This window comes from Pelophylax lessonae (assembly GCF_965119305.1).
Source record: "Pelophylax lessonae genome assembly, chromosome: 2".
Taxonomy (NCBI): Eukaryota; Metazoa; Chordata; class Amphibia; order Anura; family Ranidae; genus Pelophylax; species Pelophylax lessonae.
In genome coordinates, this window is record NC_138769.1 from 321,459,497 (window position 1) to 321,480,509 (window position 21,013).

General features: G+C 47.3%; 1 protein-coding gene across 1 annotated transcript in view; it reads right to left on the reverse strand.

Annotated features, from left to right (window-relative positions):
- WASF2 (WASP family member 2) overlaps positions 1-21,013 on the reverse strand; it is a 118,356-nt gene that overhangs the window by 52,290 nt on the left and 45,053 nt on the right. Inside the window, exons 3-5 of the mRNA XM_082244370.1 lie at positions 5,338-5,472; positions 4,990-5,143; positions 4,784-4,901 (exon numbers count right to left, since the gene is read on the reverse strand). Coding sequence (XP_082100496.1) covers positions 4,784-4,901; positions 4,990-5,143; positions 5,338-5,472 — 407 coding nt within the window. The remainder of the gene's footprint in view (positions 1-4,783; positions 4,902-4,989; positions 5,144-5,337; positions 5,473-21,013) is intronic.

Below are 21,013 nucleotides of genomic sequence, written 5' to 3' on the forward strand. Positions count from 1 at the left end.
AGACGCAAACAGATCCACGTCCGGGGATCCCCACCGCGCACACAGCATCTGAAACACCTCTGGATGGAGGGACCATTCCCCTTGGTCCAGGGTCTGGCGACTCAGATAGTCCGCCTGCCAGTTCTCCACCCCTGGAATGTGAACTGCCGAAATCGCCGGGACCTGCGTCTCGGCCCATGACAGAATCTCGGCCACTTCCTTGGCCGCCCGGGCACTCCTGGTGCCCCCTTGGTGATTGATGTAAGCCACCGCAGTTGCGTTGTCCGTCTGCACACGCACTGGGCAGCCCCGAAGATGATCCGACCAACGGAGCAAACAGAGCCTGATTGCCCGCAGTTCCAATGGAGGGTGAGTACATCAGACTGGGGGCTGGCTGACTTTCATGCACCTCTTACAATCCTTAAACCTCTTTTTTTTTTTTTCCAAGACATTTATCAGCAGGGAGGATTCCCCCCTCCGACCAAGTGCCCTGGGCAGACAACTTGCCCAGAACTCCACCACAGCCTGAGAGGTTGGCGTCCATGGTGACCACAGTCCATAGCAACGGACGAAGGGACTTGCCTTCCTTCAGAGCCGGAGACTGGAGCCACCACAGGAGATCCGATCTGATTTGGGGGCTCAAAGCAATCCTCCTTTCCAAAGACTGAGGATGTCTGTCCCACCGGACCAGAATCTCCGCTTGAAGATCTTGTGTGAAACTGTGCAAATGGAATCGCCTCGAAAGCCGACACCATCAAGCCCAGGCACCGCATGCAGGTCCGAAGTGAGGAGAACTCGTTGTGCCTGAGGGACCTGACCTCGTCCTGCAGGATCCGGAGCTTGTCCTCCGGAAGAAAGACCTTTGCCTGGCCGGAGTCCAGAATCATCCCCAGGTAAGGGAGGCGAACAGAAGGGGACAACGTTGACTTCTGAAAATTGATGGTCCACCCGAACTCCTGGAGCGTCTGAACCGTGATCGACAGATCGCACAACAGAGAGGCACTGGAGCTCGACCTTAATAGGAGATGGTCCAGGTAACCTAGGATGGCAATTCCCTGTACCCGCAACAAGGCTAGAACCGGAGCCAAAACTTTGGTAAAGACCCTTGGAGCCGAAGCGAGGCCGAAAGGCAACGCCACGAACTGATAGTGCTCCTCCGCTATTGCGAATCGGAGGTACCTTCAATGACCCTCGTAAATAGAGATGTGTAGATATGCATCCTTGAGGTCGATGGAAGCCAGGAAATCCCCTGGACTCAGAGATGCCACCACCGATCAGAGGGACTCCATTTGGAACTTCTGGACCTGCAAAAAGCGGTTTAGAAACTTTAAGTCCAGAATCGGGACGCACCTTGCCCTCCTTTCTGGGCACTGTGAACAGATTCAAGTAAAATCCCCGAAACCTGTCCCGCTGTGGAACCGGGACAACCACCCCTTGGGCGAGGAGATCCTGAACCGCCCGATGGAGATCTCGGGAATGATCTGGGGTCAAATGAAGATTTGAGGGAAAGAATCTGTCTGCTCGATCTTGTACCCTGACCGAATGAGTTCTTGAACCCACCTCTCCTGAATCTTGGCCAGCCAAGGCTCGGGAAAACAGCGCAGACGTCCCCTCACCCCTGAAATGGGTGAGGGCTCCCCTTCAGGCCGAGGCGGAGTGAGCCGCCGTACCAGTGTGGCCGGCTTTTGACTTGCCCACCCAAGGCTTCTTCTGGCCACCAGAGGCCTTGAAGGACTTACCTTTGTCTTGTGCCTTGAAGGCACGAAAGGACCCCTGGTTAGGTGTAAAGGAGGGACCCTGCTTACCGCAGAACGATTTTCCCCTGAACACCTGTGGCAACAGAGTGCTCTTGCCCCCAGTGAGCCCCTTAACCAGTTTATCCAGAGAGTCCCCAAAAAGACGACTCCCCGCATAAGGGATGTCAGACACTGTGTTCTTGGAAGACTGGTCGGCCGACCAGATTTTTAACCAAACGATGCGACAAATCGTAACTGCAGAAAGACGTGCGACTAAAGGGGCCTCATCCAAGGCCGCGTCACACAGGTATAAAACAGCCTGACCTATTTGATCCACCATCTCTAGCGCAGCAGGGGAGGCGGAGTCAGCAATCAGAGTGCGCTTAAGTGCCTTGGCCCACTCCACAACAGCCTGAGAGACTATCACCGAAGCGAACACTGGTTTTAGCAAGGAACCCGCTACTAGGTAGATGTGGAGGGTAAGAGTTTCCACCCGCCTATCCGCCGGGTCTTTAAACACCGGAGAATCCTCCGCGGGCATTAAAGTGGTCTTATTTAACCTGGACACAGTGTGGTCCACCTTAGGAGCCGCAGTCCAGCGAGAATCCACCGGATCCGCAAAGGGATAACGGTACTGAAACCTCTTGGGCACCACAAAATGAAGTTTTAAATGACGCCATTGTTCATTCACAGTATCGTGAAACTCTGCGGGACAAGGAAAAACCTCACCCGATTTTTGGGTTTTGCGGGTCCCAAAGGGAGACCGCTTATCCGACAGGTAGGACTTATCATCCAAATTTAAAGTGTCCTTAACAGAGCTAATAAGCGCGGACACTGCAGTGCGGTCCCGTGCTGATCCGGAGGGGGAATCCTCCTCCACATCCGACTTAGGGGACTGAGACCCCTCAGGGGGTACGCTGTCCGTGGCAACAAAATCTAGCTCTGAATCAGAAGACTGAGAGGGCATAAGCCTTTTCTTAGAAGCCCGGTCAGACATCAACAAATCCACTTTAGACGCTAAAGTCGCAAGTGCAGCAGTAAGTGAGACTATAGCAGAGGATTCAGGAGTACATGAACCCTCTACCAGATCTGGGGGGAATTTGCTATCCTGGGACTCCATAATAGCAATCTCAATTTTAAATGACGCTGGCCCTTTAAATTGGCGATTTCCGCGGTCCCCACCGCAAATGCACCGCAATGAAGAGCAAGTCCTGTGCTACAGTAAACTTCAAAATAATGAATAGCAGCAGGAATGCAGGCCAGGAAACGCAATAAAATCCCCCACAGTGAGCTACACTTGCCACGCTGCTGAATCCATCTGCATGTGAAAGAAAGAGGAAGTGACCTCACGCCTCTAGAGGCAGACACAGCCCTGAGCCACAAAAAAATGGTTGCCAATGCAAGTCTATGGAGAAAGCTCTGGTAAAATGGCCGCTGTCCTCATAAGGACATTGTGCCCACACTAAAGATGGCACCCAATTGGCGCCAACAGCATTGCAGAAAATGGCTGCTGCCCTCACAATGAAGCCAGACAGCCTGCCCAAACCTAAAATAGCGGCCACGTGGTTTCGCGCCGATTGCGGCCCCCACACACCACGTACTGTACCCCAAATAGGTGCTTGTGCACCTCAGGGACATAGGCGGCCCCCGCACTCCCCCCTACAGCGGTGGAGCCGCTACAGTGCCCCCGCAGGGACCGGGAAGGGACACACAGGGACCGCACCCTACAGACATGAGGGGGACATTACAGAACCCATACCGAACTGCCATCCCCATAAAACAGAGGGCCCACATACACACCCCGACAGACTTCAGAGACAGAGGGGTAGCATGGCACTCACTGGTCCAGCGAAAACGTGGGTACCGCTCTGTGGCAGGAAGCCTCCCACTCTGGGTGGTGGTGCTGTCAGCCGAAGGGGATGCTAGCAACACGCGGCGTACCGCAGTTGAGACATCCCAGCGAAGATAGCAACTTCGCAGGCTCGACCCTGAGGTCAGGGACATAGTCGTTTGCGAGGCCTGGGCGTACACATAACCTGCTAACGCTCGATGGCAGGCTGGGATTCCATAAGGCTCTAGAATAACCAGTGCGATTCCCAGCTCCGCAAACGCTGTAGTCATCCGAAGTCTGACTAACTAAGCGCAGGAACAAATAAAAAGATCTTTTTAAAAAGGAAAAACACTTTTCAAGAGAGAAAAAATAAAAAAAATAAAAAAGGCTGAGACCGCAGCCCCAGCCAGGTAAAAGCCAGCCTACTCCTAAGCTAGGCAGCAGCAAACTGAATTGGAAATGCAGCTAGCTGGGGTATTGGACCAGAGGGAGAGCCCCCTGTAGGTGTGTCTATACAAAGTTTTTGTGAATGTTCTAACAAAATCTTAGAGTGGGCGGCGACTGTCAGAGGACGAAAGAGAAAAATACTTTTTATGCCAGGACCAAAGATCCCAGCAAGGAACTAGGTCCTTACTCCTGACTAGGCAGATTAAAACTGACATCCTATGCAGGAAGAGAGTGGGTGTACCCTCCGGGACTACCAATAGGCGTAGCCAGAACTTTTTTTCTGCCTAGTGTCCTACTCCTGTAGGGGGCAGTATAACGCTACTGATATGGATCAGAGGACTGCGTCCGTCAAAAAAAACGATAGAGAAGAAAAAATCTATAATTATGTTAAGGACAAGGAATAATGTAATCATGTAGCTTTTCTCTAGAGGGTCAAAAACAGCACTATAAACCGCAAAAGTGCTCACTGCCTCTTAAAGATATTCAAGTAAATAGAAAAATCTATGTGAATGGATGGCAAGGTCTTATTTTCACAGAGGAAAGTGTGCCACCAGCCTGTCCATTGAGTTGGGGAAATGATCACTTTGGCAAGTGACTACTACATCAAAGATCTCTGCAACAGAGCCTACAGGTACAACGATTAATGCTACTGTCACATCTTCCCCAGTAACCCCTAACCTTTCTCATACTTCATCTTGGGTAAAGTTATCCTTTAAAACTTTTTCAGCTGGATGAGAAGTAAGATGATAAATCTAAGAAGTCCCATCTCTTGCAGCATTCTGTTTCTTACCCTATGTTTGCGCTTTTCTTTCATGATATCCTTTGTGTCCTGCAACATCTGTTCTTTCCACAGGTCAAAGAAGTAGGATGGGTCTGTGTAAAACTTCAAGGCCTCCTTTCCATCGTCCCTGTAGAAGGCAGGAAAAAAGATTTTTGAAACAAAGTCATAAGACTTGCACATTCATACAATACACAAATAGCAAAAAGCATCATTACCTGTATGGGGAAAGGATGTTGAGTGGTGGTGGCATGTTACAGGTAGCATATGTTTCACAGACAGGAACCGAAAGAGAATCGCGTACAAAGAGTTGTTGATCTTGAAGGGTGTTACTGTGAAAAGCTTTTCTCATGTTTATGCCCTGCAGAGAAACTGGAAATAAAAGTAAAAAACACTTAAGAGACTGATGAAAACATAAGTAGCTTTCCAAGAGCTTCCTATTGTCAATAAACGTTTCTGTATCATACCACACATCATATATGGCATTGGCGCATTACAATGCTTCTATTAAAAAATAAAGAGAACAAGTTATTTTCCTAAATTGGGTATCTATCCGAATAACTTACCCTCTTCCTCTTTAGGATCAAGCTGGGTCACCTTGACCTGTAGCTTTTCTACTCTCTCACTCAGCGTTCCCACACGCTGAGCAAACAAGCTTGCTTCAGTAAACAGTTCTCCAAAGATGTCTTCCGCATAGCAGCCTGGAAATATTAAAAAAAGAGAAACACCAGAATAACAATTAATTTGGAAGCCTAAAAGGTGTGTGTGTGTGTGTGTATATATTATATTATATACAGGACAGACCAAAAGTTTGGACAGACCATCTCATTCAAAGAGTTTTCTTTATTTTCATGACTATGAAAATTGTAGAGTCACACTTCAAGAGGTAGTCACCTGAAATGGTTTTCACATCACAGGTGTGCCCTGTCAGGTTTAGTAAGTGTGATTTCTTGCCTTATAAATGGGGTTGGGACCATCAGTTGTGTTGTGCAGAAGTCAGGTGGATACACAGCTGATAGTCCTACTGAATAGACTGTTAGAATTTGTATTCTGGCAAGAAAAAAGCAGCTAAGTACAGGAAAACGAGTGGCCATCATTACTTTAAGAAATGAAGGTCAGTCAGTCCGAAAAATTGGGAAAACTTTGAAAGGGTCCCCAAGTGCAGTCACAAAAACCATCAAGCGCTACAAAGAAACTGGTTCACATGCGGACCGCCCCAGGAAAGGAAGACCAAGAGTCACCTCTGCTGCGGAGGATAAGTTCATCCGAGTCACCAGCCTCAGAAATCTCAGGTTAACAGCAGCTCAGATTAGAGACCAGGTCAATGGCACATGGAGTTCTAGCAGCAGACACATCTCTAGAACTACTGTTAAGAGGAGACTGTGTGAATCAGGCCTTCATGGTAAAATATCTGCTAGGAAACCACTGCTAAAGAAAGGCAACAAGCAGAAGAGACTTGTTTGGGCTAAAGAGCACAAGGAATGGACATTAGACCAGTGGAAATCTGTGCTTTGGTCTGATGAGTCCAAATTTGAGACCTTTGGTTCCAACCACTGTGTCTTTGTGCGACGCAGAAAAGGTGAACGGATGGACTCTACATGCCTGGTTCCCACCGTGAAGCATGGAGGAGGAGGTGTGATGGTGTGGGGGTGCTTTGCTGGTGACACTATTGGGGATTTATTCAAAATTGAAGGCATACTGAACAAGCATGGCTACCACAGCATCTTGCAGCGGCATGCTATTCCATCCGGTTTGCGTTTAGTTGGACCATCATTTATTTTTCAATAGGACAATGACCCCAAACACACCTCCAGGCTGTGTAAGGGCTATTTGACCAAGAAGGAGAGTGATGGGGTGCTGCGTCAGATGACCTGGCCTCCACAGTCACCGGACCTGATCCCAATCGAGATGGTTTGGGGTGAGCTGGACCGCAGAGTGAAGGCAAAAGGGCCAACAAGTGCTAAGCATCTCTGGGAATTCCTTCAAGACTGTTGGAAGACCATTTCAGGTGACTACCTCTTGAAGTGTGACTACAATTTTCATAGTCATGAAAATAAAGAAAACTCTTTGAATGAGAAGGTGTGTCCAAACTTTTGGTCTGTACTGTATATTATATATATATATATATATATATATATATATATACATACATACATACACAAAAAAAGTTAAAGGAAAACTTTGAAAACACATCAGATCTCAACGGGCAAAAATATGCTGGATATCTATACTGATTTTGACTTGGTAATGTGTTAGGAACAGAAGGATGCCACATCGTTTGATGGAAATGAAAATTATCAACCTACAGAGGGCAGAATTCAAAGACACCCCAAAAATCAAAGTGAAAAAATGATGCAGCAGGTTAGTCCATTTTGCGGAAATTTCATTGCAGCAACTCAAAATGGAACTCAGTAGTTTGTATTGCCCTATGCGCTTGTATGTATTCCTGACAATGTGGGTGCATGCTCCTAATGAGACGACAGATGGCGTCCTGGGGTATTTCCTCCCAGATCTGGACCAGCGCATCACTAAGCTCCAGAACAGACTGAGGTGCAACCTGGCAGCGTCAGATGGACCTAAAAATAATGTTCCGGAGGTATTCTATTGGATTTAGGTCATGCGAGCGTAGGGACCATTCAATGGTATCAATTCCTTCATCCTGCAGGAACTGACTGCATACTCTAGCCACGTAAGGCTGGGCATTGTCTTGCGCCAGGAGAAACCCAGGACCCACTGCCAAAGCGTAGGGTCTGACAATGGGTCCAAACCATATTTGTCCAACGGGCATAAGCGTTTTTTTTTCACAAACCCTCCCTCGGCCCATTTTTTATTTGTGTGCATGTTTTTTTTTTGCATGTTTTCAGGCACTTAGGCATCTTTTCTGCTTGAAAGCTCCTCTCACAAACACAAGTTGATGGGGTTTTTTTTTTTTTTGCTTGTAAGAGCATATGCCTGTAAACTCCTGAAAAAAGCCATTGTGTGCATGAACACATTGGCTAACATGGAGGGGAGTTTCCATTCAGAAAAAAATGAGCTCAAAAAAGCTCAAAAGCCTGTAGAAGCAGCTTCTTTGAGATGCTCCTAAGGATTACTCATTGAAGCTTGTTTAGGTCTCATTTCTGGTGAATGCATATTTTGGGTTGAGGTTCACTTGCACAGATATTCATCTTGGTGCTATTCAGTGCATACTATTCTCTGCTTGATATTCTAATACCTTTGGTGAGCGTATAGTACACCTATACATTATACACTGATGGACTCCTCTCAGATATCATGGACTTTTTTCACAGTTGAATACAATTCACTTCACTATTCTCTGGATTGTTTTATTCAATTTATTGTTTAGATCTAAATTCATCTATCCATCACAGAGGGAAGGAAGATACAAGTATCCAAGCCTTAGAATCCAAAAAAAAAACAGAACGGACTTAGACCAATACACATTCGACAGGTAGATGGCCAGAATTTTAGCTAGAATCTTAGCAATGACATTCACTAAAGATATTCGGTCGATAGGATGCACAGTCCTCCAAATCCTTACATGGCTTCAGAAAAAACAAAAACAAAACAACAACCTCAGAAAGACTTGGGGAGGAATCTCTGGGAGGCAAACAGAATAAACACAGTTGCAGGCCTAGGGGCAAGAAGTGCAACATACTGACAGTAAAATTCAGTCGGTATTCCATCTGCCCCTTGAGTCTTCCCAGCCTGCTTCCTGCACTTCAACGGTTTTATCCAGATCCAGGCAATCCCTAACAGTAACTGGACATTCTCCACAACCTTTGCCCAGGAGTAAAGAAAGCTGACCGTTGGAGCAGCAACGGGGCATGGTCCAAGTTTCTATGGGATTGCAATGTGTAGGGCAATAATTGTTTTGTATGCATGCAACCTAGTACATGCGTTTGCATGTGATTGGAGGCAGGTGAAGGCTTTTAGTTTTTTTAAATAATGAATCCCTTTACTGCCAGAGCCATTTAACTCATTTTTCATACACATAAAAAAAATGCATTTTAGGCTGGAAATTTACTTAAAGGATAAGTTCACCTGAACAATGTTCCACGCGTTTTTAGGGTGGAACATGTAACGTTTTCCAGCATCTGTACCCCGCACACTCAATTCCCCCTCCTCCTTTTGACAGCAGACGGGGGATCTTCTTCCTGTACCCAATATCACAATTTAAAAACAGTGCAGCCATGCCATACATTCACAGTTACCTGTGAATGGGGTAGGCTACAAGTACCATCTTTTCTTTAATGAGATATCCGGGCTCTAGCAAATCAAACAAAAACTGTGCTTAACCTGTGTTTTTCCCCCAGACCCAGCATCCAGGGTTTGAAAGCTTTGAATCCAGACGTTCCCAGAGCAGAGCCCTTTCTGGTTCACTCCACAGAGGGTGGAATTGTTAAATACATTTTTACTGATCCTCCTCTGCTGTCTATCCTGAGCAATTTGTGCTGCTCCTAGGCTCTCATGAGAGCCCCAGGACCATTACAGCCAGGAGGCTGCTGAATAATTTTTGTTAACCATTTCAATGCCATGATGCATAAGTTACAACATTGGCAACAAAAGAAATAAAGACTAACCCGACCTTAAAAAGCAGTACCAAACCCAAAAGCAAACTATTATATTGCAGCTTAACAAGTTTAGGATGTGATCAGGGCCGGTGCTTCCACTAGGCAAACTAGGCAGCCGCCTAGGGCGCATTGCCACCTAGGGGCGCAGCCACGAGTCAGCACTCACGCTCCATTATGAATGATCCTTGTGAGCTGAGGAAAGGGGTGGCAGTGGGGGAGGAAGAAGGGACAGAGGAAGATGCCAGGTGTCTGGGGCAGTGGCAGAACTACCAGGCCTTGGCTTTCCACCATTGTTGGGGGAGCCCCAAGGGGCAGGAAAGGAGCCCACCGGAGTGCTAGCTGCATAATGATCCTCTTCGTCTGGAGCTGAGCAGCCTAATCCCTGGGTGGGAAGTGACTCTCTAATCTGAGCTGGTGGGCAGCCGTTCATTTCCCTGGGTCAGTATTAAGCAGGGATTAGAGGAGAGCTGAACCTGAGCTCGGCACTGGAGGGCGGAACCTTTACTGGAGCAGAAGCGACGAGGCAACGGAATGGTCTGAGGATGTTGGCGATAAAGGAGGTGCGGAGCTCTCTGACTGCTGCTTCTCCCTCCACCAGGAGCCGGTTGGAGCTGTGGTGAGCACTGTGGTCCAGGAGAGGAGCGTCCTGGGAGAAGGAATAAGCAGGATCATGGTGAAGGAGGGCAGAGTGCAGGCCACTCTCTTCATACTGCCCAGTAAGTGTCCCCAGAACAGGGAATCAGGGTCCCTGGGTGTGACATGGAGTATCTCTGGTGTAAAAGAGAATTGCGGTCACCAGGTATGCCATGGGGAATCTGAGTCACCAGGTGTGACATGGGGGAGAGGGGTCACAAGTGTAACAGGGGTTTGGGGTCACCAGGTGTGCCATGAGGAATTGGAAACCCTGGGTGTGCCATGGGGATTGAGGTCCCCAGGTGTGACATGGAGGAACGTCAGGGTCCCCAGGTGTGACATGGAGGAACGTCAGGGTCCCCAGGTGTGACATGGAGGAACGTCAGGGTCCCCAGGTGTGACATGGAGGAACGTCAGGGTCCCCAGGTGTGACATGGAGGAACGTCAGGGTCTCCGGGTATGACATGGAGGAACATCAGTGACCCCTGATGTGACAGAGGAACATTGGGATCACTGGGTATGACAGCATTACATGGAGGAACCATCAGATCAGGGTCACTGGATATGACATAGAGCAGTTTTTAACCCCTTCCCTTTTTATTTATGTTTTTGGGGGGGCGCAAGTAGCTGATCTTGCCTAGGGCGTAAAACAGTCTAGTACCGGCCCTGGATGTGATGGCTGAATTTGTTTCCTTTTTTAGGCTCTCTTTTTTATTTTGATTTGGTGAACATGCCAGTAAGTCTGTTTTTAAACAGTACAAGCTATCCCACAAATGTAGCAGTTAGAGCAGGGGTGCTCAACCTGTGGCCTTCAACCTCAAATCAGGGAAGCGCATGCCCATGCTCTGAGAAGGCAGGTTGGCAAGCCCAGATCGTCAGCAAGGGGTGGCCGACCCCGCCATCCCAGAGCATCACATTGTGCTGGCGCCAGCAGGGGAGCAAGCAGGAGCCGCATAAGCCAATGCTTCCTCTGTAGCAATGGCTCCTTCCCCAAGTGCACTTAGTCTGGAACCTTTCTAGGTGCCTGGAGAGCGATGCCAGCAAAAGCTGTAAGAGGAAAATAAGGTCAGAGTATTAAACAACACATACACTGAGCTTTTGGTGTGCTTTCTGAACACGCACCAAAACTCCTGAATACAGGAGCTTTGGTACTCTTTCAGAAAGTTCACCACACCCGCAAGATATAATAGAAGTCTATGGCAAAGCGCAGCTAACCTGCAGGAAAGCTGCAGGTGCACTGAGCTACATCTGCGGTGCAGCCTTATAGGGGGAGGGGGGGCGGGGGGGGGGGGGATTTCAGGACAGTAGGGGCTAGTTTACATTTGCAGTTTGGGGGGCTGTAAAACCCCAAAGTTGAGACATGTTTGTACCACACACCCCAGGGGTCGCAATGGTGATTTGCCATATGCTCCAGGGGGCCCATGTGGCATCTCTGTTACATTATATTTTACACTTGGGCATGAGGGGTGGAGGGGGCAACATATACAGGAATCAATCCATCCATTTTCATCTCTTGCAACCGCTGAAATAGACATATAGCCCTTGTAAAAAGTAAACAAGGTCAGTGTTCACACTAGTGCCATCCAATCTTTCTTTTTGTGATGATTAAGCAATGGATAAACATCCAATGTTGATAGGTCCCATGAAAAATGATAATCCTAATTGTTGTTTAAAATCTTCATTGCGCTATTCAAAATAAAAAAATAAAAAATTCTGAACTATTTAATTTCATTGTGGCCCTCAACCGGTTACCAAATCACGTATGTTGCACTCACTCACAATACAATTAGCACTCCTAAGTTTGAGGGTTGAGAAACCATTCAACACTGACAGGCGTGCTTACAGTGATCAACTTTTATATATTAATGTAAAACCTTTATTTCAAAAAAATAAAATGGTTGCTGTAAATGCAGTGTGAGCTGGAATTTGGGTTCAATTTAAAAGTGTATCTAAATAGGCTAGTACATCTAACACTCCCCTCCCCTGGGACTTTTAATGCTGCTGTCTGGTGGTGCACCTGTTCTCCTTCATCCAGAGAGGGGAAACTCTACTACATGGGGAATGTTACAGATCACCAGGTGAAAACAGAGGGAAAAAGCCCCCCAAAAAAAGAAAACTAATGCAGTCACCACATCTAATAATTGGTAAACTGCATTACATTACATTTTGGATTTTAATACAGCTTTAATACCATGTTAAAACCATATTTTGGGTGTAACATTTCACATGTTGCAAAGCAGATCCCCCCACCCCAAAATAGCCACCCCATCTGACAGTGGGCAGGGGTTCTTCCTCCCACAGCAGCTGTCAGATTTGAAATTGGCAGAACCTCTGCTTGCCCTGCCACACCATTCATTCCCGAAATCTGTAAATGAATAAACAAGTCCCGTCTGTCGCCACAGCAGATGGAAAGGAATGGAATACAAGTGCAGTGATCCCCACCGTCCTGGGCCATTGACACTTTCTGGTATATACCTAGAGCTGGAGGAAGAGCCTGCAAGAGCCTGGCATTGAACCGGTGACGGACTGATTGCAGTTTCAATGATTTGAAGGCTCACTCACAAAAAAATTATAAATACACTTTTTTTCTGAAAATATATATTATATATATATATATATATATATATATATATATATATATATATATATATATATATATATATATATATATATATGCCCCTGACCAGACCTGCCGCCTAAATCGACATTATCTCTGTGATCCATTCCGACTGGGATAAACAGGAACAAAGACAAGGCATGCTCTCTTCCCTCGATCTACATTAGGTCTTTGATTTCCTGTCCTGGGAATATCTCTTTTACACTTTGAAAAAGTATGGGTTTGGGCCTATATTTCTGACTTTATTACATATGTACTATAGTGCTTCCCCAGCTAACCTTTTGGTGAAGGGTTACAGCTCTCAAAGTTTTACTATATGCAGAGGCATTTGTCAGAGATGCCCTCTTATGCCCAAGATTATTAATTTTAGCATTAAAACCTCTAGCTCAATCTCCGGTATAACATTGATATACTAGGCATCCCATGTAGGGACCGAGAACATACTGTAAATGTGCCCTGTTACCCACCTGCCCAATTATATGCATCCCTAATCTTTATACCGACCTGCAACTTTTTTTATCCATTTTGGGTCTCAGGGGCCAATCATAATAAATCACAAGCACTTAATATTTCCCTGGAAGATCATACTATTCAGGCCCTTTGAAACTCCTTCCAATTCAAATGGCACACTAACGCCCTGCCATATCTTTGCATAAATCTTACCATGTCTCTTCAAACTCTGTATCAGAACAATTATCCATCACTTTACAAAAACTCACAGAAGATCTTAACAAGTGGGCAACGAATTCTTCATTGTGGTTCACCAGATTGCACTCACATAAAAGGAAAATCTGGCCACGGATATAGTACTTACAGTTGTGCTCAAAGTTTGCATAGCCTTGGAGAATTGATAACATACGGTATTGTACCATTTCATATACTAAGAAACTATGCGTGAGCAGGCAAAATACATTTCTGTTATTTCTTATGCGATTCGTATTGAGCTGTAGGTCATAACAGAATGGCTCAACCATAAAACAAAACATGGCAATAAGTAAACAAATGAAATGACCCCTGTTCAATGTCTGCAAACTCTTAGTTCTTAATACTCGGTGTTGCCTTCTTTAGCATCAATGAAAGCGTGCAGTCTTTTGTAATAGATGTCCCTGAATTCTTGCAAGTGGTATAGCTGCCCACTATTCTTGGCAAAATGCCTCCAGGTCATGCAAAGACTTTGGTCGTCTTGCATTAACCACACATTTGAGATCTCCCCAGAGTGGCTTGATGATATTAAGGTCAGAAAACGGATGGCCACCCCAGAACCTTCACCTTTTTTCTGCTGTAACCACTGGATGGTCAACTTGGCCTTGTGCTTATGGTCATTTCCATGCTGGAAAGTCCAAGAGCATGTCACGTGCAGCTTTCGTGCAGAAGAACGCAAAATTGTCTGCCAGTATTTTCTGTTTCAATCGTTTTTATTTGGTTTTAACAAATAGCGAACACGCAAAAGTTACACCCACACAGGGACTAGCATTAAGGCGATAACAAGAGTTAGCTCACAAAGAATGCAAAAAAATGAGGTCATACATGAACAGAAGAAACAAGAGCTAACATAACTGCAATGAATAGGAGTGTTCATGGACCCATGAGGACCAAGGGGTCCTGGAGAGGGTCCCTACAACTATGGGGTATCCCCTAGGCCCTCCATAATCCAAAATGTAGTGCAATATATAGCCTAGACAGATCTAAAATGGAATAGAAATAAGAAGAAAGTTAGGCGGAAAGGTAAAGCTAGAGGGAAGGAGCTCACACGCCAACTGAGTAGAGTAGGGAGCTAGAGAAAGAGGAGTCTAGAAGATTAGAGGCCGGGAGAAGGGGGGAGTTAAGGGCTCGGGAGCATCGGAACGGTCTGTCACAGGTGGCCCAAGTTGGCTATGGGAAAGGTAGGAAAGGCATGGTTCCCAAATTTTGAGGAGCTTAGCATTAGAGTCATTGCGGATGCTCAACATCTGTTTGTTAAGCATCAACGTGGTCATCCGATCTCTCACCCCCTGAAAGGGGGCAGATTTTTTTTTTCAGGCTTGGGCAATTGTTCTTTATGTTGACAGAAACAGAAAAATGAGCTTCCGTTGATAAGTGAATAGGCCCGGAATTGGGCAATGTAATAAGGCAAACTTGACTTCTTTTAGTATGGGTAGATGAAACAACGTAAATAATAATAATAATAATAATAATACACGGGGTTCTATTCTGGAGCAAACAGAGAAAATGCAACGGAACTCACATCGGGAGAGTGTGGAAATAGTAGTAAAGTTTAGGCAAGACAGTAATTTTCATGGAATTAATACGATATATCCAGGATAAGCGAGGGAATTGACAAGACTGCATAAGAGCAGATATAGAGCAAAGCAATGGGTAATAATTAGATGCAAATATGGAGGAGGAGGAGGAGGAGGAGGAGGAGGAGGAGGAGGAGGAGGGGGTTAGCCGGATCCCGAGGTAGTCAATATGGGAGGACGTCCACTGGAAGGGGAAGTTGGTACTGTAAGCGAGAAACCAATTAAGGAGCCAAGGTCACATTAAGAGCGACTGTTTTCTTTAGGTTGATGCACAGGCCCGAAACATGAGAATTGAGAAAGGACCCACTGCAAATTTTGGAGGGTAATGAGAAGATTGGTCAGTGTCAGAACATCATTGGTAAAAAGGTTAAGCTTGAATTCATGGCCTGTATAAGGAATTCCCAAGATGTTCCCATCGGCCAGTAAGGCCATCGCAAGGGGTTCCAGCACTAGGATGAAGAGATGTCTCGTGCCCCGGAAAATCGAGAAGGGGGACGAGAAGAACCCTGCATATTTTACCGAAGCAGAGGGGGTCGAGTACAGGGCCCGGATCCAAGCTAAAATAGTCTCTCCAAATCCCCAGCAAGACAGTACAAATTGCAAGCATTCCCATGACAGGAAGTCCAAAGCTTTGGTCTGCCATTTTTTTCTGATAACATGCTGCATTCATCTTGCCATCGGTTTTCACAAGATTCCCTGTGCCTTTAGAGCTCACACACCCCCAAAACATCAGCGAGCCCCACTTTTTTGTGTTTCTTTTACTTTTATAGATGAAACAAAAAAAAAAAAAACATTGAAAACAAAAATATATGTATATTTATTCTTTTTTTGCAAAAGGAGGTTAAAGCCTTTAACCTCCTTAGCGGTATTCCCGAGTGTGGCTCGGGGTGGAATTTTAGTGCAATTAGCGGTAACCCCAAGCCACACTCCGGGTACCACCAGGGAGCATCCCTGGATCCTGGTAGAGGGTACTTACCTTGTCCCCGGGATCCTGCGATGTGTCCCTGCAGCATCTCCTGCGACGTGACACTCGCAGGGGGGTGGAACCGGCGGAAAATTTGAAAAGTAAAAACACACTGCTATATTGTAATCCTATTGGATTACATTACAAAATAAAATAAATTGAGATTAGTTTGCCCCCCCAGTGCCCTTTCCTGCAGTTTTACTGTACTTTTTATATATATATATATATATATATATATACATACACACACACACACATAACAATGCTAGCACTGGGGCCAACACCTTCGTAGGTTTAGGACATTGAGAGATGTTATTCTCCATTAAGGCATCTAGGGTGGCACTACTGTCAGGGATCTCGTACAGAAGATGCTCATTTTCGTGCAGCAAGTGTTCATTCCTATGCACATGTGCAGGATTGTGAGCATAGCTTAACGAGACGGGCAAGGACTAGAAGGGCTAGAATGCGCATGCAGCACCCTCCTAGGTAGGTGCTAGTGAGAAAGTATATATTGAGCTCTGTCTGCTTACTAGAAGAGTTGCAGGTAAACCTATATTGTTCTCTGCCTACCAGAGAGCAGGATCTGTTAGTGAGGTCTGCTCATTGGACTCACGATGCAACTCATTATGTCTACAGAGTGTTTCACACTGGTCCAATAGGGAGGCATGTTAGACAGTGGAAGGAAACCTGACAAATGGGTGCATGGGCTTTTGATACAGTCCTGATGATTAGAGGGAAAATGCCTTGGTGCATGTTGGGATACTGTATAAAAGCCAGGAACACATGTGCTCGAGGTCTTTCGTCTGGATAGCGGAGTCCCGGATTAAGGGGATGGCTGCCACTTCCTCCGTAGAGGTACGATGCGGTCCCAGGGGTTCGTCCTGAGGGCCTGAAGAGTAGCAGTGAAGAACTGAACTCAGAAGTTCAGAGAAGCTGAGAGGGGAGACACTGGAGGATCTGTCTTTGCAGTACAGTGAGTACAGAATCTTGTGTCAATGGGCCTGACCTGAGAGGGGCCACCCCTGCTCCTAGGATAGTCAGTGGACGGGTGTCGGTTGAAAGGGGATGCTAGTGAGAGTGTCCTGAAGATAAGTTATCATCCACCAAGTCTTCTTGTCAGAGAGTAAAGAGAGCAAGAGACTTAACCCTTTCTACACTTGTGGCAGTGGGGATTAAGCAGCCTAGCTGTTTCCAATTGACATAGAAGTCCTGAAGATAGAAGTCCTCAATCACTGTAAATAGTTCAGCATCCCACTTTTCCCTTCTCCTATTCCAATTCCAAACAAACACCAAAAACACCAACACCCCTAGACTGTTTATTTGTGTGACGAGCCATCAGGAGCAAGGAGGGATTCATGGACTATATCTCAAGGTAACCGTGTGCTGGTAATCAGGGGAGCCCGTCAAGTCACTATTCAGCAGGCCCTACGGGGACATGTGGATGAGCAATGGCGCATACACAGGGGCACATGTGCGTACACGTAGGCGTGCACACACATTCACAGATCATGACACCCAGCAGCCTATTTAAACCAAGAGTCTGCCTGGCCTCAGAGCGGAGGAGCAAAGGCGAAATCAAAGGCTAACGCCACAAACTGATAACGCTCCTCTCCCACGGCAAAACAGAGGAAGCAGTGGAGACCAACACATATTGAATTGTGAAGATAAACATCCCTAATGTCGATGGAGGCAAGAAAATCTCCCTGATGAAGGGAAGCCACCAACATGTGATTGGACTCCATTCTGAACTTCTGCACTCGCACAAAGCAGTTCAGCGACTTGAGGTCCAGAACTGGACACATCTTGCCTTCCTACTTGGGGACTGTAAACAGATTTGAGTAAAACCCCTGAAAGCATTCCGAAGTCAGAACCGGGACCATCACCCTTTAAAGTATAAGATCTTGCACTGCCCCAAAAAAAGCCTGTAAGTGGATCGGGGGACAGTCGCATGGTGGAAGAAACCTTACCGGAGGGTAGGAACGAAACACGATCTTGTAGCCGAAACGAATGACCTAGTGGACCTACTTGTTCTTGTACCAGGGAAGTCCACGGGTCTGGGAACCAGCGAAGATGTTCCCCTATCCCAGATACGAGGAAGGCGCACCTTCATGCTGAAAGGGCCTTGTCCGCGGGTCTGGAGAAGCCCTGCCAGACCAAGTTTGCTTGGATCCTCCAAAAGGAGGCCCCAAAGGGCTCCGACCCCTTGTCAGTCGACCCTGAGGGAGGAAACAACTTCTTAGGAGCCGAGAAGGAGAGCCCACATCTACGACAAGGGTCCTTGCCCTTAGTAGCCTGCGGAAGGTACTACGTCCCATATATCCACACCCCCCCCCCCCCAGACCTGTAATAATGTCATCCAGGGTAGCACCAAACAGGCAATCTCCTTGAAAGGAAAGATCAGTCAAGACCTTTTTAGAAGTCTGGTCCACATACCAACATTTGAGCCAAAAGACACGCTGAAGGACCACTGCCGACACAGAGAGCCGAGCCACTATGGGAGCTGGATCCAAAGAGGCATCACAGATAAACTACAGCCCCTGGACCAGCTGGTCCACCATCTCAGCAAAGGCAGGAAGAACTACTCCCCCTCCAGTTCACGGCGCAAAAGCATAGCCCATTCGGTCAGAGTCTGTGACATCAAGGCAAAGGTAATATCGGCCTCAGTGCCGAACCAGCCAGGGTGTACATAATGTGGGCCACAGCCTCCGCCTTCCTGTCAGCTGGTCCCTAAAGGCCGGAGACTATTCAACCGGAATCCTGGTTGCCTTGTTTAAGCCGGAAACTGGAGGGTCCACCACGGGAGGAACAGTCCACTTCTTGAGAAGGGACTCCTCATAGGGGTATCCCTTAGCAAATCACTTAGGGACCCCAAGGGGACGCTTTGGTCGTCCCCACTCTTTAGTGACAATTTTGTCAAAATGAGAGGGGGAAGGGAACACCTTTTCTGCTCTGGATGGCTTGTGAGTGCTAAACTGGAACCTGTGCCTCTGTCGTGGCTTTGTCCTCTATCTTTAAAGTCTCACGCACAGCAACAATCAGTGAGTCCACCAGCGCCTTTTCGTACGCGGTTGCAGAAAAGAAGGAATCCTCCTCACTATCTGAGGATCCAGGGTGAGTGGCCGCAGACCCAGCAGGATGACCAACGTCTGCGTCGGCCGAATAAGATTCAGGATCTGAAGAGACCGATGAGGAAGGGGAACGTGGGGGGGGGGCGCTTTTTGCCAGCCTGTTCCCCAAAAGCCACCTCCACCCGGGACACAAAAGGAGTCCAGGACCACCGTCCGAGCATCCATTGATGGATGGAACCCAGAGTGCCCCGCAGTCTCAGAGAGGGGAACAGATGGAGTCACCAGGGGGACCCCATAAAAAAGGGTAAAACACTGCTAAGGGACACCCCCCCCCCCACCACTCCAGCAGTACCACTCGGTCGCCAGTAACTGAGCACTTAATCGATCCTCAGCAGAGAGGGAGAGGACCCCACCAGACTCACCACCCAGAAGAAACCAGGCACTACAACATCTGCACTGCACGTACGGCAATCAGGAAATGAAAGTATCCAGGAGTCCGCACCAGGGGATGAGGAGAGGCTTCCACCGTCGAAATCGCCACCCAGAGGGCTCCACTGTCATGGCCGCCGCTATTTTCAATGGCAAACCACCGCAAAATGGCCGCCAGACTACACAAACACAGCCACCGTGCATTGAGCTCACGGGCAACAAGAAAATAGCAGCACCACAAGGCACCCAGGAGGGATCCCAAGGCCTAAGAAAACAGCACAGGCAGGAAGAGGGGCCCTGGTAGGAGCCCCCACCACAGCAGATCGCCTGGTCTCTGGCGGCGCACCCCCCCCGCCCCATCACCACCACAACACCCTGCCCCCACCCTAGACGGTGGGGACAAGGCCACTCCACAGCCCCGGCGTCCGTGAAAGAGGAGGGGGGCGATATGGCCCACAGGGACCAGCAGACCATTGAGTTGGGTGCCTAACAGGAAGAAGAGGAACCCAGGGGTCTGACCGTCCCATGGAGGGGCCCACATCCACCCCAAAACCCTCCTGGGGGAGAGGGGGGCAGCTACTCACCATACCAGGAACCAGGTGGGCGCTGCTTCAGACAGAACCCCTCGCCATCGAAGTGAGGGGACTGTTGGCCAAGAGGAATGCTGCAACTCGGGCTGAAACCCGGTTGTATGCGACCTCGCAAGGCGTTTAACTCGCAGGCCAGCCCCGGTCTGGTGGGGCTATGTAGCTGAGGTCTGCACGCGCTCGCTGGTCAGACTGGGATGACAACTGGATCTAGATTATCCAGCCAGTCACCCAGTCTGGCAGTTGATTATAGATCTCACAGGAAAAAAAAAACAGGAGAAAAAAAAAATCTATCTAAAAAGAAGAAAAAAATTGCCAGGACCAGAGAACATACCAAGGAACTAGGTCCTTACTCCTGACTAGGCAGAATGAGTACCTATAGCAGACAGAGGGAGTGTACTACTCCTGTAGGGGGCAGTATAACCCAATGGTTAAGAAGATCAGGAGCTGCGTCCACCAATGAACGAAAGAGAAAATAAGCTTTTAATATCACTTTAAAACGTATTTAAACCCAAAAACAAAAAAAATTTGATTTACGGTCATTTACCAGTCCTTTGATGTTAAGGCTGCAATAGCTTTTCTGTATTTAGTGCATTTACAGCTACAGGGCCACCACGCTGCGCAGGATCATGTATACATACGTAATCCTGCACTTCCAGGTATCAGGCGCGAGTACCTGTAATGATGTAATTACAGGCACCCGCTGATCATTCTGTACACAGGCAGAACGACGATCGCCGTTCTGTCAGTACAGAAGGCGTGGATCTTGTGTTCCTGTAGAGCAGGAACATCGATCTATACCTTCCACTAGTAAAAGCACCGCCCCGGCCACACTGAAACACCAGCCAAGCAGACAGTTAACCCTTTGATCACACCTGATGTTAATCTCTTCCTAGCCAGTGTCATTAGTACAGTGACCGTGCATATTTTTAGCACTGATCACTGTATTAGTGTAACTGGTTCCCAAAAAAGTGTCAAAAGTGTCAGGTGTTTGATTTGTCGGCCGCAATATTGAAGTCCTGCTGTAAGTCACTGATCGCTGCCATCGATAGCAAAAAAAAAATAAAAACAAAAATTCCATAAATATAACC